General features: G+C 46.1%; 1 protein-coding gene across 1 annotated transcript in view; it reads right to left on the reverse strand.

Moving 5' to 3' along the window:
* Positions 1-24,693, reverse strand: part of LOC129707149 (potassium voltage-gated channel subfamily KQT member 2) — a 124,938-nt gene that overhangs the window by 45,302 nt on the left and 54,943 nt on the right. The window contains 5 exon segments of the mRNA XM_055651920.1: positions 2,694-2,762; positions 9,941-10,035; positions 10,714-10,809; positions 11,575-11,685; positions 12,791-12,916. Of these exon segments, the coding sequence (XP_055507895.1) occupies positions 2,694-2,762; positions 9,941-10,035; positions 10,714-10,809; positions 11,575-11,685; positions 12,791-12,916 (497 nt within the window).

The raw sequence follows: 24,693 nt of genomic DNA on the forward strand, positions 1-24,693 counted from the left end.
TGCCGCAAGATTCAGTGTTGGGGCCGCAACTGTTTACCATATAGATTAATGATTTGGAAGAGGGAATTAGGAGCAACACTAGCAAGTTTGCGGATGACACAAAGCTGGGTGGCAATGTGAACTGTGAAGACGATGTTAGGAGGTTGCAGGTTGACCTGGACAGGTTGAGTGAGTGGGCAGATGCGTGGCAGATGCAGTATAATATAGATAAATGTGAGGTTGTCCACTTTGGCGGCAAAAACAAGGGGGAAGATTATTATCTCAATGGGGTTAGGTTAGGTAAGGGGGAGGTGCAGCGAGACCTGGGCGTCCTTGTACTCTGAAAGTTGGCATGCAGGTACAGCAGGCAGTGAAGAAAGCTAATGGAATGCTGGCCTTCATAACAAGAGGATTTCAGTATAGGAGTAAAGAGGTTCTTCTGCAGTAGTATAAGACCACATCTGGAGTGTTGTGTACAGTTTTGGTCTCCTAATTTGAGGAAGGACATCCTTGTGATTGAGGCAGTGCAGCGTAGGTTCACGAGATTGATCCTTGGGATAGCGGGACTGTCATATGAGGAAAGATTGAAAAGACTAGGCTTGTATTCACTGGAGTTTAGAAGGAGGGGGGATCTTATAGAAACATATAAAATTATAAAAGGACTGGACAAGCTAGATGCAGGAAAAATGTTCCCAATGTTGGACAAGTCCCGAACCAGGGGCCACAGTCTTAGAATAAAGGGGAGGTCATTTAAGTGAGGTGAGAAAAAACTTTTTCACCCAGAGAGTTGTGAATTTGCGAAATTCCCTGCCACAGAGGGCAGTGGAGGCCAAATCACTGGATGGATTTAAGAGAGAGTTAGATAGAGCTCTAGGGGCTAGTGGAGTCAAGGGGTATGGGAAGAAGGCCGGCACGAATTATTGATTGGGGATCAATTGATTGACGATCAGCCCTGATCACAATGAATGGCGATGCTGGCTCAAGGGCCGAATGACCTCCTCCTGCACCTATTTACTATGTTTCTATGTTTTCTAAGAGTTATAGGAAGAAGGAAGGAAATTGGGGTTAAGAGGGAAAGATCGATCAGCCATGATTGAATGGCAGAGTAGACTCAATAGACAATAGGAGCAGGAGCAGGGCATTTGGCCCTTCGAGCCAGCACCGCCATTCAATGTGATCATGGCTGATCATCCCCAATCAGTACCTTGTTCCTGCCTTCTCCCCATATCCCCTGACTCCACTATTTTTAAGAGGCCTATCTAGCTCTCTCTTGAAAGCATCCAGAGAACCTGCCTCCACCGCTCTCTGAGGCAGAGAATTCCACAGACTCACCACTCTCTGTGAGAAAATGTGTTTCCTCGTCTCCGTTCTAAATGGCTTTCTCCTTATTCTTAAACTGTGGCCCCTGGTTCTGGGCTCCCCCAACATCAGGAACATGTTTCCTGCCTCTAGTGTGTCTAAGCCCTTAACAATCTTATATTTTCAATGAGATCCCTCTCATCCTTCTAAACTCCAGAGTGTACAAGCCCAGCTGCTCCATTCTCTCAGCATACGACAGTCCCGCCATCCCGGGAATTACCTTGTAAACCTACGCTGCACTCCCTCAATAGCAAGATTGTCCTTCCTCAAATAAGGGGACCAAAACTGCACACGATGGGCTGAGTGGCATAATTATGCACCTAAAGGGCCTGTCCCACTTGGCGATTTTTTTCGGTGACTGCCGGCATCATATCAGTGTTGCCGAAAGATTTTGAACATTTCAAAATCCAGCGACGACAAAATAAATGTCGTGACACTTGAGGAAATGCCACGACATCAGGCCGCAACTTTATCGGTTACCTGATACGTCAGTCAATGATGCCGGCAGTCGTCGAAAAAACCGTCAAGTGAGACCTTAAGACTTATGAACTTACAAAGGCTGTCCAGTCTCCACCTTGTTTCTCCCACCATTGGTGACCACACCCAACCAAACATTATTCACACACAGTAAACGCTCTGAGCAAGATGAGAGCAGCCATTCTGATCCTCACCTCCCCACACCTCATCAGCTCCTATCGCTCACATCAGTTGAACTTCCCACCTTCTCACCCCCGCATCTTGCTTCCTTCCCACAACTTTAAAACTGCGACTTTGACATCAACTCTTTAGCGGTTTGACGGGACAGCCATTTCATAGCCACAGTCTCAGCATAGCCCAGGGCCCTGGTCCATGGAACTGGAGAGAGGGGTGGAGGGGGGCAAATGTGCAGGAGAGGTTCATGGTCGGAGATACCTTGAGGCCTGGAGTCAACAGTGGTCACAGCAAATGTTAGGAGGAGGCTATGGGTGGGGACCGAGAGAAAGGAGAACTAAGATGCTTTTGTGTCTCATATTTCACCCTCATTAGAGCACTCAATGGGTTGGACAGGCATCTAATCACTTCTGAAGTTGAGCTACATTTAGAGTCACTGCACGCAACATGTTCCCCACAAGCTCTGACAAACACAACTGATGTTACTAAGTGGGTAATCTGATATTAAGCAGGAATTCAGGAGAGCCCTGCAGTTTATCAAATCTAGAAATTATTTCTCAAATCAGTTAGCAACATTTCTCCTTATTCTTTACATCAAGATTAGCACTTTCTACACGTAACGAGTGAGATCACGTGACTGGAAACTGCTCACTGGCTAAAAGACATATTGCAGGTGCTAGCAGGTTGTCGGGCAGTCTCCATACCTGAACGTGAGTCCCGACTTGCTCTTCAGGTTGCGCAGTAAGTCCAACTGGTTGAGAGGAGGAATCAGCCTGTGGCAACATCAAACACAACATGTCTAACGTGGTGTCACAGAGACGTTAGCACACATCTCACTCACGCGAGACACACCGGCGGACGGTGCATTAAGAGATGACCACAGTGTGTCAGAGAGGAGGGCTATAGAGCGAAGGAGATCGGAGACAGAGTGAGAGATGGCGAGGGAGACGAATTCTGATACACATCATCAGTGGTGAAGCCAATCAAAACTCACCCCAAACCTCAAGGTTGGTGGTGTTGCAGGTTGGGGTGCGCGGGTGCGGGGATGCGAGGCAGCAGGAGGGGTCTGGAAACAACATTTAGAATGTAAAAATCATAGTGATTCCTAACTAGGAGCTAATGTAGTTCATGGTGATGAGACGGGTAATGGGTTATGGATGGGGAACAGGGAATGTGGTTGGCCCACACAGATCACACCAGAGGAGTGACAGCTACAGGGGGAAAGCACATAGTTTCTCACAATTCCCAGCTCAACTCACGGTCATTACCTCCCGTACTATCATCACCTCCATTACGTCTTACACCACACCCACCAGTATTGATTGATTGATTGAGCTATTAAAAGATACAGCAAGGAAATAGACCCTTTGGCCCAACGAGTCCACGCCAACCAACAATCACCCGTTCACACCAGTTCTATGTTATCCCACTTTCTCAACTACTCCTTACACACCAAGGGTCAATGGACCGACAAACCCTCATGTCTTTGGGAAGTGGGAGGAAACCAGAGCGCTCGAAGGAAGAAGGGTCTCGACCCGAATCATCATCCTTCTCTCCAGAGATGCTGCCTGACCCGCTGAGTTACTCCAGCATTTTGTATCTATCTGCACTTGAAGTGAACCCACATGATCACAGAGAGCACGTGCAAACTTCACACAGACAACACCCAAGGTCACGGTCGGTCCTGAGTCTCTGGCGCTGTGAGGCAGCGGCTCTACCTGCTGCGCCTCTGGTGATAAATTATATACTTATCATTACCAGTTCTTCCCCAACCCCTCGTATGACCATGTGTTCTGTAGTTGGAGCAGTGGTGTTTGTGTAGACAAAAAGGTGCCAGTACGTAGAGCATTTAAACATTTATCAATTGGGTTTTTTCCGTCAATACAGCCTGCTCTTTTGTATTGATTTTGTGGCCAAATAAAAAGTATAAAATCTACTTTTTAAAAATTAAACATAACATTTGAGAATCTAGTCTTTAAACTTTTAGAAGTGCAAATACACACATATCATTACAAAACAAAGCTCTGGATTTCAAGTCAGCAATGACATCATGACTGTGGGCAGCACAGTGGTGCAGTGGTAGAGTTGCTGCCTCACAGCACCAGAAACCCGGGTTCGATCCTGACTATGGCTGTTGTCTGTATGGAGTTGGCACGTTCTCCCTGTGACCGCATGGGTTTGCTCCGGGCTCTCCAGTTTCCTCCCACATTCATATAACCATATAACCATATAACAATTACAGCACGGAAACAGGCCATCTCGACCCTTCTAGTCCGTGCCGAACACGTATTCTCCCCTAGTCCCATATACCTGCGCTCAGACCATAACCTTCCATTCCCTTCCCGTCCATATAACTATCCAATTTATTTTTAAATGATAAAAACGAACCTGCCTCCACCACCTTCACTGGAAGCTCATTCCACACAGCCACCACTCTCTGAGTAAAGAAGTTCCCCCTCATGTTACCCCTAAACTTCAGTCCCTTAATTCTCAAGTCATGTCCCCTTGTTTGAATCTTCGCTACTCTCAGTGGGAAAAGCTTTTCCATGTCAACTCTGTCTATCCCTCTCATCATTTAAAAAACCTCTATCAAGTCCCCCCTTAACCTTCTGCGCTCCAAAGAATAAAGCCCTAACTTGTCCAACCTTTCTCTGTAACTTAGTTGCTGAAACCCAGGCAACATTCTAGTAAATCTCCTCTGTACTCTCTCTATTTTGTTGACATCCTTCCTATAATTAGGCGACCAAAATTGTACACCATACTCCAGAATTGGCCTCACCAATGCCTTGTACAATTTTAACATTACATCCCAACTTCTATACTCAATACTCTGATTTATAAAGGCCAGCACACCAAAAGCTTTCTTTACCACCCTATCTACATGAGATTCCACTTTCAGGGAACTCTGCACAGTAATTCCCAGATCCCTCTGTTCACCTGCATTCTTCAATTCCCTACCATTTACCATGTACGTCCTATTTTGATTTGTCCTGCCAAGATGTAGCACCTCACACTTATCAGCATTAAACTCCATCTGCCATCTTTCAGCCCACTCTTCCAACTGGCATAAATCTCTCTGTAGACTTTGAAACTCTACTTCATTACCCGCAACCCCACCTATCTTAGTATCATCTGCATACTTACTAATCCAATTTACCACACCATCATCCAGATCATTGATGTACATGACAAACAACAGTGGACCCAACACAGATCCCTCTGGCACCCCACTCGTCACTGGCCTCCAACCTGACAAACAGCCATCCACCATTACTCTCTGGCATCTCCCATTCAGCCACTGTTGAATCCATCTTGCTACTCCACCATTAATACCCAACCATTGAAACTTCTTAACCAACCTTCCATGAGGAACCTTGTCAAAGGCCTTACTGAAGTCCATATACACAACATCCACTGCTTTACCCTCGTCAATTTCCCTAGTAACCTCTTCAAAAAATTCAAGAAGATTAGTCAAACATGACCTTCCAGGCACAAATCCATGTTGACTGTTCCTAATCAGACCCTGTTTATCCAGATGCTTATAAATATTATCTCTAAGTATTCTTTCCATTAATTTGCCCACCACTGACGTCAAACTAACAGGTCTATAATTGCTAGGTTTACTCTTAGACATTCCAAAGACGTTCAGGTTACTAAGTTAATTGCTTAGAGTCAGAGTGTCATAGAGTGATACAGTGTGGAAACAGGCCCTTCGGCCCAACTTGCCCACACCGGCCAACAATGTCCAAGCTACATTAGTCCCACTTGCCTGCGCTTGGTCCATTTCCCTCCAAATCTGTCCTATCCATGTACCTGTCTAACTTAAATGATGGGATGGTCCCTGCCTCAACTACCTCTTCTGGCAGCTTGTTCCATACACCGACCACCTTTTGTGTGAAAACGTCACCCCTCGGATTACTATTAAATTTTTTCCCCTTCAATTTGAACCTATGAACTCTGGTCCTCGATTCCTCTACTCTGGGCAAGAATATTCTAAATGCGGTCTCACCAACATCTTATACAACTGCAACATGACCTCCCAATACTCAATGCAAAAAGCCTTTTTGACCACCTTATCTACCTGCAACGACCTTCAAGGAACCATGCACCTGTACTCCTAGATCCCTCTGATCTACAACACTACCCAGAGGCCTACCATTCACTGTGTAGGTCATGCCCTTGTTCGACGTCCTATAATGCAACACATCACACTTATCTGTATTAAATTCTATCAACAATTCCTCCACCCACCTGGCCAATGGATCCAGATCCTGCTGCAATCTTTCACAACCATTTTCACTATCTGCAAACTTGATAATCTTGCCCTGTATGTTCTCATCCAAATCATTAATGTAGATGACAAACAGTAACGGGCCCAGCACCGAACCCCGAGGCACACCACTAGTCACTGGCCTCCAGTCCGAGAAGCAACCTTCCACCATCACCCTCTGCTTCCTTCCATGGAGCCAATTTGTTATCATTTCAGCTATCTCTCCTTGGATCCCATGCGATTTAACCTTGCAGAGCAGCCTACCATGCAGAACATTGTCGAATGCCTTACTGAAATCCATGTACACAACATCTACAGCTCTGCCCTCATCGACCTTTTTGGTCATGTCTTCAAAAAAATCAATTAGATTTGTGAGATGCGACCTCCCACGTACAAACCCATGCTGACTATCCCTAATCAGACCTTGCCCATCCAAATGCCAGTATAACTTATCCCTCAGAATACTCTCTAGTAACTTTCCAACTACAGATGTTAAGCTCACCGGCCTATAGTTCCCAGCATTTTCCCTGCAGCCCTTCTTGAAAAGAGGCACAACATTTGCCACCCCCCAGTCTTCCGGCACCTCTCCTGCATCTAAGGACGACAAGTAAATTTCAACCAGGGCTCCCGCAATTTCCTCTCTAGTCTGATCAAGCCCTGGAGATTTGTCTCCTGTGGCTCCACACAGAGATGATCGCTTTGATTCCTGAGACCACTCTCTCTCTAGTTACTCTTTTCCTCCTTATGTATTTATAAAATCTTTTGGAATTGTCCTTAATGCTAGTCGCCAGAGCTATCTCCTGGCCCCTTTTTGCCCTTCTGATCTTTTTCAGTTTACTCCTTAGTTCCCAAAACTCCTTCAGGGCTGCACTTGATCCCAGCTGCCTGTACCTGTCCCATTCATCCTTCTTGTTTTTGACCAACATCTCAATTTCCCTCGTCAGCTAAGCTTCCTTACATTCACCTGCTTGCCTTTCACGTACATATCCTGAGCTTTCGTCAGCACACTTTTAAAAACATTCCACTTGGCCTATATTCCTTTCCCCTCAAATAACCTGCTCTAGTCAACTTAAGCGAGACCTTCTCTCATACCCTCAAGGTTGGTCTTACCCCAGTTGAGCATTTTAACACGTGGACCCACTCTGTCCCGATCCATAACTATCTTAAGCCTAATCGAACTGTGGTCACTGGTCCCAATAGGCTCCTCCACAAACACTTCATTAACTTGCCCTTCCCAATTTCCCAATAATAGACCCAGCGCTGCCCTCTCACGTGTGGGGGCCTCCACAAAACACTCCTGAACACTTTTGAGGAATTGCACCCCATTTAAACCCTTCAAACTATGATTTTCCCAGTCCATATTGGGAACGTTAAAATCCACTACTATAACAACCTTATTTGACCTGCAGCTGTCTGCAATGTCCTGGCATATTTGTTCTTCTAATTCCCGTTGACTATGCATGGGTCACAAGGTGATCATCCCTGTCTTGTTCCTCACCTCCACCCATATAGCCTCTCTAGACGAACCGTCCGTAATGTCACCTCTGATCACTGCCGTGACATCCTCCTTAACCCCCACCCCCCCTCCTCGTTTTCCCTCACCCTGCCTCTCCTGAAGCTCCTGTAACCCGGAACATGGAGCTGCTAGTCCTGTCCCTCCCTTAACCAAGTTTCAGTCATGGGTACAACATCCCAGTCGCTCATACCTATCCATGCCCTAAGCTCATCAGCCTTACCTCATTACAGCTTTGGGATGTAATGTTAAAATTGTACAAGGCATTGGTGAGGCCAATTCTGGAGTATGGTGTACAATTTTGGTTGCCTATTTATGGGAAGGATGTCAACAAAATAGAGAGAGTACAGAGGAGATTTACTAGAATGTTGCCTGGGTTTCAGCAACTAAGTTACAGAGAAAGGTTGAACAAGTTAGGGCTTTATTCTTTGGAGCGCAGAAGGTTAAGGGGGGACTTGATAGAGGTCTTTAAAATGATGAGAGGGATAGACAGAGTTGACGTGGATAAGCTTTTCCCACTGAGAGTAGGGAAGATTCAAACAAGGGGACATGACTTGAGAATTAAGGGACAGAAGTTTAGGGGTAACATGAGGGGGAACTTCTTTACTCAGAGAGTGGTGGCGGTGTGGAATGAGCTTCCAGTGGAAGTGGTGGAGGCAGGTTCGTTTTTATCATTTAAAAATAAATTGGATAGTTATATGGACGGGAAAGGAATGGAGGGTTATGGTCTGAGCGCAGGTATATGGGACTAGGGGAGAATACGTGTTCAGCACGGACTAGAAGGGTCGAGATGGCCTGTTTCCGTGCTGTAATTGTTATATGGTTATATGGTTACCCGTCAGGCCCCTTGCATTAAAACATGTGCAGTTTAAAGCAACCCTCCTTCCTCACTCTCCGCCTTTCACCTGCCTATTCTGTCCACTAACCTTTCCCGCACCACCCTCCATACCAACCTCTAGCCTCCCACATGCCTCTGTCCTGTACAAGATTCCACCCCCCTGCCAATCCAGTTTAAACCATCCCGTGTTGCATTAACAAACCTGCCCGCTAGGATGTTGGGCCCCCTCCAATTAAGTTCTAACCCGTCATCCTCATCCCTGGTCTACATGGCCTACCCCTTACTCTTAAACTGTGTCCCCTGGTTCTGGACTCCCCAAACATCGGGAACATAAGGAGGTCATCTGGCGTAATGGTCACAGATTGAAGGTGGAAAGAAGGAACTGCAGATGCTGGTTTATGGTAAAGATAGACGCAAAGTGCTGGCAACATCTCTGACGAAAAAGGATGGGTGACACTTCGGGTCGTGGCACTTCTTCAGACTGAAAGTAGAGGGTGGGGAGGTGGGGAGGTGGGGGGAGCTGGAGGCGAGAAAAGATCTGGAGCAGTCAGGGGCGGCCTCAAATGACCTCAGTCAGGGCGCTGCAAGGTAAGCCCATTGTTGGCTAGGGAAGGTGAAGAGATACATTGTGGAGAACTGTGGAACTGGTTAAATAACTAGGGTAGTGGAAGGGGGGGGGGGGGGGGCAAGAGGAGAGGGGAGTGCAAGAAGAAGTTATTTAAAATTTGAGAATTCAATGTTCACACCCCTGGGTTGTAGCAAAATACGAGTTGCTGTTCCTCCAATTTGATTGCGGCTTCACTCTGGCAATGGAGGAGGCCCAGGCTGGAAAGGTTAGTGTGGGATGGGAAGGGGAATTGAAATGGATGGCAACTGGGAGATCGTGTAGGCCTAGGCACTACAGCACTTTGTGTCTACCTTTGGTCACAAGTATGGGAACCAAGTTTGGATTACAGATGGTGGAATCACAACAGGAGGTCACCTGCCTTAACGGAGGGTCACAGGTCGAAGTCGGCGTGGTTTGGGGGAGGAAGGAAAGGTTTGTTATCGAGTGAGGCAGATACAGCGCAGAGGAACACAGATACACAATGTACCTACTTGTCCAAGGCCCCATTCACACATGGACTCCACCTTTCAATGGGGACTGATTGACAACGGCATTGACACTACAGTGAGGCGATGGAGCAAAAAGAAACTTTTGTGGAACTGAACTAAAATGGAAGGAAATAAAAAGAAATTTGAAATTAAACAAATTAGTTAAATGAAATTAAGAAACCAAATGTGAAAGTTATGCGGTGGGTGAGGAGAGGAGGTGGTTTAGGACACGTACCGGTACATTGGCACAGTCAACGTTTGTTCAAAGCATTGCCATGTGGCGTGGAGATCGGTCCGACACAGGCTGGTGGAGTAGTAACGCCAGGCTGTCTGTTGTGAGGGCAAAGACAGGGTATAAACACGAGAAACGGGGACAGGAGCCGGCTACAACAGCCTCTTCAACCTGATCCCACGTACAATGGGTTCAGGCCTTCCCAATCCATGGAACACAACCTGACAAGCTCGATTGACTGAGGCCCTACACAATTGGGACAGATGTGCAGGCCCCCTGGGACAGATGACCAGACTCCTCCGAGGGAAGAGCTTCCTCCAAATTCCCAATGACTGGTGCCTGGTCCTTGTCCCAGCCTCGACTCGCAGCCTGAAGAAATGGTTCACATCATCTCCCCAATCGATGCTTCCTCATTCAAGAACATTAGCAGAAGGAGCCCCTTCACACAGACTCTGCACCACCTGAACAATCTCAGGTCAGTGCTCTAGCCTGACCCAGTGATCCCAGGGTCACTGTCCAAGCATGACCTGGTAATCCCAGGTTAACGTCCATTTCATCGTTCCATTTCGGGACCACCGACAATAAACCATTCTTCACTCTTGACCCCTGGACAGTGCAGGCAACATCTCACGAGCTACCCCATGGACATCCCTCGCTTGGGACATCCCTGCTGTGATGTAACTAGCCGTTCTTGGATCCCGTGGGTAACTCGTGTTCTATGTCTCACCTTCCCTCCAGAGCCACATCCCTCTCACCCCCTCTCACCCACCCCTCACCTGGATGAGGCCAGCCGCGGGATTCCGTCGCTTCTCAAAGTGTTTCTGCCGATGTTGCTCCTGAACCTTCAGCGCAAACCCTGAACCCAGGATTCCCTGGAATGTGGAAGAGGGAACAGTCAGGAAGGGCTGAAGGGTGTGCGATGGATGTCTCAGCGATAGAAAAGGCTCAGGCAGGGATGGATGTTTGGGGAAGTCGAGCCAACGGCTTTGGGCAGAGGTGGGACATCAACTGGCCCTGGTCTCACTGCGTGGTTGAAATGACCGAAGGGCGAAACAGCCTCATACTGACCCTTCATGACCGCACTCAGAGAAACCCGTTTAGTAACGTGTCCCGGCAGCCGGAAACCAACCAGAAATACTGGGAGGTGTCTAGCTGCACTCTCCCACCCTGAGCACAGCATTGTAGAGCCCACAGAGGATAGGAGAGGGGTCAGGGAGTAGAAGCATCTTATTACGAGGGGCAGGACAGCCCAATGCCCCATTGAGACCACCCCGCCATTTAACAAGATCACTGATGATCATATCTGGGCCTCCACTAGTCCTGACAGTCTTTGTTGATGCTGGCACTTGGGAAGGTCAGATGTGGAGCCAAAAGGCATTCTCAAATCAAGTAAGGGTTGGAAACTGCTTCCCAGAGGTTTTTCCAGGAATGTGGCAAGCAATTGGAATAATTCCCAGGGAATTCTCTTAATAGTGGGGAGACGTGATGGAGACGGGGAGATAGCTGCAGCATTGGGATGGATCACAATGGGAAGTTGGGAGAGTCGCTCCAGGATTCCGGAGTGGGACAGAATCCCTCTGGGCTCAGGGATGTGACAGGTCGGTATATCCTCATCTCCGTGTTCACCGTATGCTTACCGCTGGCAGAGCGAAGAAGGACACTCCGATGAGGGTAAAAGCGGCGGCCAGCAGGCGGCCATTCCAGGTGATGGGGTACTTGTCACCATAGCCGATGGTGGTCAACGTGATCTGTGGAGTTGGGGCAAGTCACAGTGAGGAGCAGAGGAGTGGACCCCAACCCAACCAGACACCCTCGCCTCGCAGCCTGTGCTTGGCCATCGATCCTCATTTACTGGGGGGGATTTGGGAAGTTTAGAGATACAGCATGGAAACGCCCTTTGGCCTATTGAGTCCATGCCGACCATCCATCACCCATACACACTTGTTCTGTGTTATTCCACTTTCTCATCCACCCAAGTGTATGAATGAATATGAGAATATCTGACCTCACCCTTTTTTAAGATGAGGGGGTAAAGATTTAATAGGAACCCAAGGGGCAATGTTTTTACACAAAGGGTGGTAGGTATATGGAACGATTACCCATTCACACTAGTTCTACTTTATCCCACTTTCCCATCCACTCCATACACACAGGGGGCAATTTACAGAGGACCAATTAACCACATCTTTGTGGAAACTGGAGCACCGAGAGAAAACTACACGGTCACAGTGAGAACGTGCAAACTGCACACAGACAGCATCCAAGGTCAGGATCAAACCCAGGCCTCTAGTGCTGTGAGTCAGCGGCTCTACCTGCTGCGCCACTGTGCTGCCCTAGAGGATTGGGAGAACATTCAGGAATTCCGAGGAACTTTTCCAAATCATGTCCGAGGTGGAAAACGCATTGCTGGGATATTGCCGGGAATGGAAGCAACAATTGGAACATTCTACAGGGAACTTGCCAGGATTTGCAGCACTGGTGAATGCACACACTGGGCCAGGACGTTGTGTCTGTGGGAGAATTGTTTCAGTAAATTCTCCCTGATGTGTAGGGAGTGGGTCAGGAAGGTGTGAAGTTCCCATTTTTCGGCAAAATTCAAGGGAAAGGGTTCCAAGGACCTCGTATCGGTCGGAACGCATTTACAGGTCGCTCCGTGTCCATACCTCTCCCTGACCAGCCCCCTTGTGCCCCTGTGGAGATGTGGTGTCAACCCTGGTGACACGGCACTGCCAACAGTTGCCAACCTCTCCCACCCACCAACTCCCGGCAGCGTCAGGGGTCCCAGGGGTCTACCCAGGTCGGGGCTGGTACCTCAGGGTGCCCACTACCAACACAAGCAGCTCGTCCACTCACCAAACCCCACCACAAGGCATCTGCGTATGTTGCAAACTCCTTGTTGTCATCCTTCTCTGCCAGGAAAACCAGGAAGGAGGCGAGGATGAGGCAGAGGAAGCCAATATACCAGGCAGTGATCAGCTCCTGGAAGGCAGCAACACAGTGGGTAAGAGATGGGGGCAGAGAGAGAGAGAGAGAGAGGAGAGAGAGAGGAGGAGAGAGGGAGAGAGAGAGAGAGAGAGAGAGAGAGATAGAGAGAGAGAGGAGAGAGAGAGAGAGAGAGAGAGAGAGAGAGAGAGAGAGAGAGAGAGAGAGAGAGAGAGAGAGAGAGAGAGAGACAGAGAGAGAGAGAGAGAGAGAGAGAGAGAGAGAGACAGAGAGAGAGAGAGAGAGAGAGAGAGAGAGAGAGAGAGAGAGAGAGAGAGAGAGAGATAGATAGAGAGATAGATAGATAGATAGATAGAATAGTTAATGGTAGGCTCAGAGGGGATTCGCTGGGAAGGTTTACATATTCCTCAGCTCTTGGGTCTAGCGTGGTAGACTACACAATTACTGACATAGACCCCTGCACTATCAGTGCATTCACTGTTAGGCAGCAGTCCCCTCTTTCAGACCATAGTCAAATCAACGTGTACCTAAAATTTCCTGTTCAAACTAAAGACGTAAAAAAGGAACCCAGTAAGCTGTATAAACTAAATCACTTACAAATGGGCTTCAGATAGTGGAGATAAATTCATCATGGCCCTGAACTCACCCGATCTCACAAATAAAATACTGAAATTCAAGACAAACCTATATATGAGACTACTAGAGATGTTGTAAACATGGCTATAAATTACATTAACATGATCTTTCACAAGGTAGCCATCAAAGCAGACCTTGTGAAACAGAAGAGAAAAATTATCAAAAAACACAGCCATGAAAAATGGTTCGACCATGAGTGTAAAAGTGTCAGAAAAGACCTGAGGAAAATATCAAACCAAAAACACCGTCAACCAAACAACCCAGACTTACGTATTAGATATAATGAAACTCTTAAACACAGAGGCCCAGGACCGTTGGAGAGAGTGGAGGAGGGTCAGGGCGGTGAGTATATAAATCGAGCGCGGGGCTTGCTTTCACAGAGGCCCGGGACCGTTGGAGGGAGTGGAGGAGGGTCAGGGCGGTGAGTATATAAATCGAGCGCGGGGCTTGCTTTCACAGAGGCCCGGGACCGTTGGAGAGAGTGGAGGAGGGTCAGGGCTTACCAAAGTCTGTAACGTTCCACACTTCATAGGGAGGGTTCTGGTGGAAGCCGCTGATTGGTGGAAGCAGACTAGAGGAAGCAGCTGATTGGGTGCAACCTCAGTTTAGCATTGCTGCTTTCTGGTTAAAGTTACAGTGAGCTAAGGGCACAGTGCTTTTTGTTTATATAATAAAGGTGCAGTTTAAAGGTCAAGAGGGAGCAGCTGTTGTGAGTCAGATACCTGCTGATTTCTCCCAGCAGTTTCTATTGTATAATACTTGTATCAGATCCAGGGTAAGGCGGGAGAATGACAGTCAGTGCAGTATACTGTTCGGGATGTCAGATGTGGGAGGTCATGGTGTCGGATGGCCCTCCAGACGTCCACATCTGCACCAGGTGCAGCGAGATGGGGCTCCTAAGGGACCGTATTAGGATCCTGGAGCAGCAGCTCGATGACCTCTGTCTGGTCAGGGAGAGTGAGGAGGTCATAAAATTGAGTTATAGAGGAGGTTATAGGGAGGTGGTCACTCCAAAACCACGGGAGAGAGACATGTGGGTCACGTTAAGGAAGGGCAAGGGGCAGAGGCAGGAACGAGTGAGTACTCCAATGTCGGTACACCTCGCAAATAAGTACTCCTGTTTGAGTACGGATGGGGGTGACAGCCTACCCGGGGGTAGTGAGAGCGGACGGGCCTCCAGCACAGAGACCGGCCCTGTTCCTCCTGAAGGTAGGGACAAAAAGAAGAGGGCAATTGGGGACTCTATTGTTAGGGGGTCGGATAGGCGATTCTGTGGACGCAGTCGGGAGACCAGGATGGTGGTCTGCCTCCCTGCTGCCAAGGTCTCGGACGTGTCTCAACGCATCCAAGATATCCTGAAATCAGAGGGAGAGGAGCCTGAGGTCGTGGTACATATAGGTACCAATGACATAGGTAAAAAAAGGGAAGAGGTCCTGAAGGGAGGATTTAGGGAGTTGGGAGGAGAGTTAAGGAAAAGGACCAAAAAGGTAACAATCTCAGGATTACTGCCTATACCACGCGACAGTGAGAGTAGGAATGGAGCGAGGTGGAGGATAAATGCGTGGCTGAAAGACTGGTGCAGAGGGCAGGGATTCAAGTTCCTGGATCATTGGGACATCTTTTGGGGAAGGTGGGACCTGTACAGAAAGGATGGGTTGCACTTGAACCCGAGGGGGATCAATATCCTGGCGGGGAAATTTGCAAAGGCTGCTGGGGAGACTTTAAACTAGAATGGTTGGGGCGAGGGACTCAAATAGAGAAAGCTAGTAGACAGAATGGGAGGCAGGAAGCAGAAATGGGAAGCACTCGGACACAAGAGGAGAAAGAAAATAAAGGAAATAAACAGAGAATAAGAGGCGGGGGGTTTCTTAAATGTGCATATTTTAATGCTAGGAGCATTGTAAGAAAGGTGGATGAGCTTAAGAGTCTGGATAGACACCTGGAAGTATGATGTTGTGGCGATCAGTGAAACATGGTTGCAGGAGGGCTGTGATTGGAAACTAAATATTCCTGGATTTTGTTGCTTCAGGTGTGATAGAATTGGAGGGGCAAGAGGTGGAGGTGTTGCATTGCTAGTCAGGGAAGATATTACAGCAGTGCTCTGGCAGGATAGATTGGAGGGCTCATCCAGGGAGGCTATTTGGGTGGAACTGAGAAGTGGGAAAGGGGTAGCAACACTTATAGGGGTGTATTATAGACCGCCAAATGGGGATCGAGAATTGGAAGAGCAAATATGTAAGGAGATAGCAGATATTAGTAGTAAGCACAAGGTAGTGATTGTGGGAGATTTCATCTTTCCACACATAGACTGGGAAACACATTCTGTAAATAGGCTGGATGGTTTGGAGTTTGTAAAATGTGTGCAGGATAGTTTTTTGCAGCAATACATAGAGGTACCTACTAGAGGAGGGGCAGTGCTGGACCTCCTGTTAGGAAATGAGAAGGGACAGGTGGCGGAGGTATGCGTTGGGGAGCACTTCGGGTCCAGTGATCACAATACCATTAGTTTCAATATAATTATGGAGAGGGTCAGAACTGGACCTAGGGTTGAGATTTTTGATTGGAGAAAGGCTAACTTTGATGAGATGTGAAATGATTTAAAAGGAGTGAACTGGGACATTTTGTTTTATGGGAAGTATGTAGAAGAGAAATGGAGGACATTTAAAGGGGAAATTTTAAGAGTACAGAATCTTTATGTTCCTGTTCGGTTGAAAGGAAACAGTAAAAAGTGGAAAGAACCCTGGTTTTCAAGGGAAATTGGACATCTTGTTCGGAAAAAGAGGGAGATCTACAATAATTATAGGCAGCATGAAGTAAATGAGGTGCTTGAGGAGTATAAGGAATGTAAAAAGAATCTTAAGAAAGAAATTAGAAAAGCTAAAAGAAGACTAATCCTTGATGGGAAGGGAATGGAGGGTTATGGTCTGAGCGCAGGTATATGGGACTAGGGGAGATTATGTGTTCGGCACGGACTAGAAGGGTCGAGATGGCCTGTTTCCGTGCTGTAATTGTTATATGGTTATATTATATGGTTAAGACATGAGGTTGCTTTGGCAAGTAAGGTGAAAGTAAATCCAAAGGGTTTCTACAGCTATATTAATAGCAAAAGGATAACGAGGGATAAAATTGGTCCATTGGAGAGACAGAGTGGACAGCTATCTGCAGAGCCAAAAGAGATGGGGGAGATATTGAACAATTTATTTTCGTCGGTATTCACCAAGGAGAGGGATATTGAATTATGTGAGGTAAGGGAAACTAGTAGAGTAGCTATGGATACTATGAGTTTCAAAGTAAAAGAAGTACTGACACTTTTGAAAAATATAAAAGTGGATAAGTCTCCAGGTCCTGACAGGATATTCCCTAGGACATTGAGGGACGTTAGTGTAGAAATAGCCGGGGCTATGACAGATATATTTCAAATGTCATTAGAAACGGGAATAGTCCCCGAGGATTGGCATACTGCGCATGTTGTTCCATTGTTTAAAAGGGGTTCTAAGAGTAAACCTAGCAATTATAGACCTGTTAGTTTGACTTCAGTGGTGGGCAAATTAATGGAAAAGATACTTAGAGATAATATATATAAGCATCTGGATAAACAGGGTCTGATTAGGGACATTCAGCATGGATTTGTGCCTGGAAGGTCATGCTTGACTAATCTTCTTGAATTTTTTGAAGAGGTTACTAGGGAAATTGACGAGTGTAAAGCAGTGGATGTTGTCTATATGGACTTTAGTAAGGCCTTTGACAAGGTTCCTCATGGAAGGTTGGTTAAGAAGGTTCAACTGTTGGGTATAAATGCAGGAGTAGCAAGATGGATTCAACAGTGGCTGAATGGGAGAAGCCAGAGGGTAATGGTGGATGGTTGTTTGTCGGGTTGGAGGCAGGTGACTAGTGGGGTGCCTCAGGGATCGGTGTTGGGTCCTTTGTTGTTTGTCATGTACATCAATGATCTGGATGAAGGGGTGGTAAATTGGATTAGTAAGTATGCAGATGATACCAAGATAGGGGGTGTTGTGGATAATGAAGAGGATTTCCAAAGTCTACAGAGTGATTTTGGCCATTTGGAAGAATGGGCTGAAAGATGGCAGATGGAGTTTAATGCTGATAAATGTGAGGTGCTACACCTTGGCAGGACAAATCAAAATAGGACGTACATGGTAAATGGTAGGGAATTGAAGAATACAGTTGAACAGAGGGATCTGGGAATAACCATGCATAGTTCCTTGAAGGTGGAATCTCATATAGATAGGGTGGTAAAGAAAGCTTTTGGTATGCTAGCCTTTATAAATCAGAGCATTGAGTATAGAAGCTGGGATGTAATGTTAAAACTGTACAAGGCATTGGTGAGACCAAATCTGGAGTATGGTGTACAATTTTGGTCGCACAATTATAGGAAGGATGTCAACAAAATAGAGAGAGTACAGAGGATATTTACTAGAATGTTGCCTGCGTTTCAACAACTAAGTTACAGAGATAGGTTGAATAAGTTAGGTCTTTATTCTCTGGAGCGCAGAAGGTTAAGGGGGGACGATAGAGGTCTTTAAAATGATGAGAGGGATAGACAGAGTTGATGTGGACAAGCTTTTCCCTTTGAGAATAGGGAAGATTCAAACAAGAGGACATTACTTCAGAATTAAGGGAATGAAGTTTACGGGTAACATGAGGGGGAACATCTTTACTCAGAGAGTGGTAGCGGTGTGGAATGAGCTTCCAGTGGAAGTGGTGGAGGCAGGTTCGTTGGTATCATTTAAAAATAAATTGGATAGGCATATGGATGAGAAGGGAATGGAGGGTTATGGTATGAGTGCAGGCAGGTGGGACTAAGGGAAAAAAGTTGTTCGGCATGGACTTGTAGGGCTGAGATGGCCTGTTTCCGTGCTGTAATTGTTATAATGTTATATGGTTATTAAAAGGTTTAAACACACGATTAGGAACAAAAGACAAAATTACACTCACAAGAGACTTGAAGAAATTGAAAATTCCATAAATCAAAACCAATTTTGGGATATGTACCTGAGCACACCAAAACTACAAACACTACCAATTCAAGACGGTGATATCTGGAGAGCACTCTCTATATAAAGACATCCCAATAAATAAAATAAACTCAAATTATTCCCATATCAAAGAAAAACTCAAAACACTAGAAACAATAATTAAAGATTATCAAAACCCTCTTGATTTCCCAATTACTGGAAGAACTGACCCATAAAAATAAAATCTCTCCACTCAAAGAAAGCCTGTGTCCAGACAGCATAAAAAATCAAATGCTCAAGTACAGAACTCCGGAGATGCAGGACATAGTGCTTAGGCTGTTCAACATCATACTATGTTCAGGTTATTTCCCTGATATTTGGTGTCAAGGGCTTATTTCACCCATTTATAAGAGTGGAAACAAATTAGACCCAAATAATTATCGTGGCATCTGTGTCAGTAGCTGCCTAGGGAAGTTATTCTGCAGTATCATAAATAACAGAATGCAGGATTTCCTTAACAAACACAACATTTTCAGTAAAAACCAAATTGGCTTCCTCCCAAAACACCGTACCACTGACCACATTTATACCCTCCACACACTCATTGAAAAACATGTACACCAAGTGAAAAATGGGAAAATATTTGCCTGTTTTATTGACTTTGAGAAAGCATTTGACTCTATTTGGCATGAAGGGCTCTATTACAAACTCCTCGGCTGTGGTATAGGAGGATAGGTATATGACCTTATCAAATCAATGTATCTGAATAATAAATGTGGCGTTAAAATTGGGGACAAACGCACTGATCTCTTCGCCCAGAGAAGAGGCGTCCGGCAAGGCAGCAATCTGAGCCCGACACTGTTTAATGTATATATCAACGATTTGGCTGTAAAGTTGGACCAGAGCACGGGCCTCTGTCTTCTGGACGGAGAGGTGAAGTCCCTGTTTTATGCGGATGACTTGGTTTTGCTGTCCCTCACAGAACAGGGACTGCAGCAACAGTTGGGCCTACTTGATAAGTACTGACAAAATAGGGCCCTGGCAGTAAATCTAAAGAAAACCAACATCATGATTTTTCAGAAAAGACCCAGATGTCAGGAAGATAAATACAAATTTACTCTCAATGGTACTGTTATTGAACACACTATGAGCTATACTTACCTTGGTCTAACTGTCTCAGCATCAGGGAATTTCAATATGGCAGTGAACTCACTAAAAGAGAAAGCTCGAAGAGCTCTGTATGCAATAAAAAGAAGATTTTACTTCGGAGTCACGTGAGGGACTCCATGAAAGAAGCCCGCTACTGCGCATGCGTGTCATATCGCATACACGCATTGAACGAGTCAGACGTGGGAGACGACGTCTCCCTAGAGAGAAATGCAAAGAAGCAGGTAAGAGACTGCAAAAAATTTTTCCACTTACCTTGCAGGTAGGAAATACAAGAAGCTGCAGGAGCTGGAGAAGAGACTGCAGAAATATTGCAGCCAGAACCAGCAGCAGCAGTTAGCGCAAATCCTCTGGAGGGGATTCCCAAACGGCTATTTTTAGCACAGAACAGCTGTGCCCGACGTCGCTCCCCGCACCGGCAAGATGACTGCTGCCGGGCGGGAAACTAAGCTACACGGCCCGGGGAGTTGCTAGACCAAGTCGGGTCTATTTTTAGATGCAGTCGTTAGGGGCTCCGCAGCTGATTGAAGCAGCTGCACCACCCGGGAGAGAGAGAGCAGCCGACATCGGGGACAGCAGCCCATGGACCTGCGCTACGGGGTCCGTGGGGCTGCGGGAGGAAGGACGTTCCTCCGAAAACGGCAGGCTGAAAACCAGTACAGGTAAGAACAAATTTCCCTTACCTTTTGGTGCTTTTTTCCAGACGTGCTTGCTGTATTCTGAAGAGACTGGTGTGTTGCTGAACAGCAGGGAGCCAGCTAAGGACGTCAGGGCACAGCCACAGGTCGTTACTGTGTGTTGCTGAACAGCAGGGAGCCAGCTAAGGACGTCAGGGCACAGCCACAGGTCGTTACTGTGTGTTGCTGAACAGCAGGGAGCCAGCTAAGGACGTCAGGGCACAGCCACAGGTCGTTACTGTGTGTTGCTGAACAGCAGGGAGCCAGCTAAGGACGTCAGGGCACAGCCACAGGTCGTTACTGTGTGTTGCTGAACAGCAGGCAACCAGCTACTGATGTCAGTACAGAGCTGAAGGGCTGCCAACACAGAGTTTGCTGTTGTTTAATGACCAGCAGCAGGCAGCGATAAATGTCGGCACCAGCATCTCCCAGATGGGAGCGAGTGCCAAACTTCACCCTAAATGGGTAGAGGTGCCCGTGAGTACCAGGACCATGGGGAACGGTCCAGTGCCCGTAGGCATGGGGACGGGCTGTGGGATATACCGCGTGCGACTAGTGCCCGAGAGCACCAAGGTCGGCAGGAGCGGTCCCATATATTAAGCACCCGCGACGACTAGTGCCCGAGAGCATGTAAGTCGGCTGGAGCGGTTTGCTGGAGTAAAATTCTCCATAGTGGCAGGCTCCGGGATTGGAGGAAGCCACAGTGGGCAAATAATATAAGTCCCACAGCAGTTTCCCATATGGGCTGCATGAAATGTCGGACGCCTCTGAGGAGGGTATGGAAGGTCTGACGGGGTAAAGCCTGAGCAGGAGTGGAGCCACTGTCCCCTATTGAAGGGGGGGAAAACAACCTGCCGAACATGATGAGCAGTACTGCCAGCAGAACTCACGGAGAATGATTTCGAGAGGATGGCTGTGAGTATTGAAGGACTGTGAGTCCACCCATTAACTTCAAGCTAATAGTTTGCTGAAGTGTTGGCAAGGGTTCTATACCCCGGGAATATTGTGGTGCTCTCAATGTAGCCATTGTTACAGGTGCATTTGCAGACGTGTTGGGAAGGCCGTAATACTCTGAAAGGTCTCATGGCGGGCATACAGCTTTGGCCCGCATGTTTTAAAAAAGGTGTACAAAATTAGTGACCTTAAGGATGCCATTAGCACTAATTTTTGAAATGTGTAGTTGAAGGGCCATTCAGCCAGCTCTAGACCCTACTTCGCTATACTATGTGAGCAAAGGGCTATAGACCCCGTTATTTGGGGGGGGGGGGGGAGACCTGTCTAAACAGGTAAAGAATTGGCGTGGTGGCTTGACTTTGGGGCTGATTAAAGCATCCAAAGGATTTCTGGGGAAGACATTAACCTTATGTGCATCCTAAGAGAGGTAGTGTGTTTTTGTAATTATACTACAAAGAATTGGGCAGAGGTACCCAGCAGCAGCGTCCTGTTTAGGGTTTGGCCGGGACGACCACTGTGGAGATGCAAACTAACATTAACCTTTAGGCTCTCCACAACCGCATATGAAACCAAGGAAAATAACTTGGTTACCACCAATAACCATGGAGGTAGGTGAATTTGGGGCTCCAGTATTAATAGGGAGCACGGAAGTTGGGGGGATATTGCAACTTCATGTTGATGCTTGGTGTAATATATCCATGGACAGATATATCCTTAGCAGTTTTAAGGGATATCTGATAGAGTTCTACACGAACAAAACCCTCCAGTACATAACCGGATAGATATACATGCTGGTATGAAATAAACTAAACCTGAACAACAGGATTTGTCTCAAACATCTTTATTAGAAATAAGAAAGATGGGGGATGCCGTATTATTATGGATTATCAATACTTCACAATGTTGTGCAATATATTCATTTTAAAAATGGATATGTTTAGCAGTTCTAAGATTTAGTGTGCAGCAGGCTAGTCTATGGGAAGTATTAATTTAAGATCCTTGCTATTCAATATCAAACTGGGGGAAAAAATTTTAAACCAGTGTTGGGACTGCTGCAACACCAAAATCATAGAATTATGGTATAGTTGGATGATATCCTTATTGTGGGAATAACTTAGGAATCGGCATGTTAGGCAGTGGTTGCCATTAATCAATTGTTTGTGCAGCTGGGATGCATTGTCCAGCCACTTAAGTCAAAATTGACACCATTAACACATTTAATATGTTAATGACTTACTAATATGGAAAGCCACAGAGGTCAACTCGGCTGTGCTATTACAAACAGATGCCAGTGCAATTGGTTATGGTACAACTGATACCATCTCGAGCTATGGGGGAGATGGAATATATAAGAAGCTAACCTACATAACACTAAGGGTTAGAAATGTTAAGTGCATTTCATGGGCAAAAATCTTATTGCTCAGGAATGAAACTGCAGCATGGTAGATGGTAGATAGATAATACCTCGGTGATGGCATATTTAAGTCATATGGGTGGAAAGACATCACCAGCTTGTGATGAATTGGCAAATTAAACTTGGGAATGGTGTGTCCAAAGGAATATTTGGTTATGGGCTACGTATCTACCAGGGATACTAAATCAGTGGCAGACACCAGGCCACGAAAAATTATTGGAAGTACTAAATGGATGTTGGATAGATGGTATTTGCTAAAATCAGTAAAGTAGGTAAGGCCGGATATTAGAATTGCATCCGGGGTTAAATCACCAGTTACCGAGGTATGTATCATTGATACCAGATCCTGAGGCAGAAGCTACAGATGCTGTTTCACTGCACTAGGGGAGGGGTTTTTCATTTATGTATTACCTCCTTGTCTATTTATAAATTTGGGGTACGAAGGGACATTCAACAGGAATCGGCATTGGGGATGTCTTAGTACCTGATTGGCTTACCCAACTATGGTTTTTCCGGGGTACAGGACATGGTGCTGGAACTATGTATAACGGTAGACGTAGTCCTAAGTTGCTGGTGCATCCAGTAACTGAGGATAGCTATCCATGTCATAGAAAATATTGATTTAGTAGGTTGTAGACTCTAAAACACCGCTATGGGATATGGGGCTATCAAAAGAACTGTGGACATGATCACAGCAGCACGAAGAAGGTCTACTCTATAACAGTATTTAGGTCATATTAAAATGGACTAATTACTGCCATGATAACTTTCTGGACCACAGAAATAAGGATGTTCCGGGGGTGCTACAGTTGCTTACCAGCCTGCAATATGGAGGACTGTGTTTCAGCACTGTGAATAGTGCCGAAAGTGCATTGTCAAGTTATTAATGGCAAGAAACAGTAAGACAACTATATTTGGAATGTAAGTGTGGCTTTGATCTTGCTAAGGAATTGGTCGCCGGCTACAGCATTAAATCTGGATAACTAACTAGAAATGGTAATGCTGATAGCGCTAGTCACAGTGCATAAGCTCCAGTTATTGCTAAAAGTAAGACTGGATGGCTTCACTATTGTGGCACGAACATTGGGGTTTGTGATCCAGGACCGTATTATTAAACAAAATAGGCCAGGATTAGCGGGGCAGGTCATAGAATTGATGGCCTACTCGGAGGACAATGCCTCTGTATAGTAAAGTACGGTTTTGTTATACAGTAAAGGGAAAAAGGCTATCAGAGGCAAGGAATTGGTGTTTAATCAGCTATAAGATACTGTACCATAGAGTGTAACTCAGACCATTTCGCGGTGGCTGAAATATGGGATATGATAGGCGGGAGTGGACAATAACATATTTAATTCTCACCCCACCAGGGCTGCAGCTACATCTGCAGCAAAACGCCTTGATGTATCCATGGACCAAATCCTCAGGATTGCAGGATGGTTGTTGGAGAATACGTTTCAGAAATGTTAACAAACCAGTTAGCAGTATGGGAACGTTTTTTCGGGGAACAATTTTAAGTTCTGTATGATAATTTATCCCTGAAGAATACAGGGTTATGATTTGAATTAATTCGATATTATTTATCATTTCCATTAAATAATTGTTATGAATGCTTTGAATATAATTAACAAATTTCTCTCTAACTACCAAGGCAGTTGTGAAGCATGGACTCGTTTCCACGGCATGAGGTCACAGAGCTTTGAAATCTTTCATGGAGTCCCTCACGTGACTCCGAAGTAAAATAGTAAGATTAAACGAGAACTTACCAGTTTGAAGTTTGATCTGTATTTTATGAGGAGGAACGTTGAGGGAATACATGCCCTCCGCTCCCACCCTCATAGGGTCATATCTTAAGCTGGTATCTCTTTGATAATCTTGCTATTTTAGGTCAATATAGGGTATCTGTGACCTCACACCGCTGCTTTGAAGGATGACACGCATGCGCAGTAGCGGGCTTCTTTCATGTATTCCCTCAACGTTCCTCCTCATAAA

Source organism: Leucoraja erinacea, chromosome 21, assembly GCF_028641065.1.
Source record: "Leucoraja erinacea ecotype New England chromosome 21, Leri_hhj_1, whole genome shotgun sequence".
NCBI lineage: Eukaryota > Metazoa > Chordata > Chondrichthyes > Rajiformes > Rajidae > Leucoraja > Leucoraja erinaceus.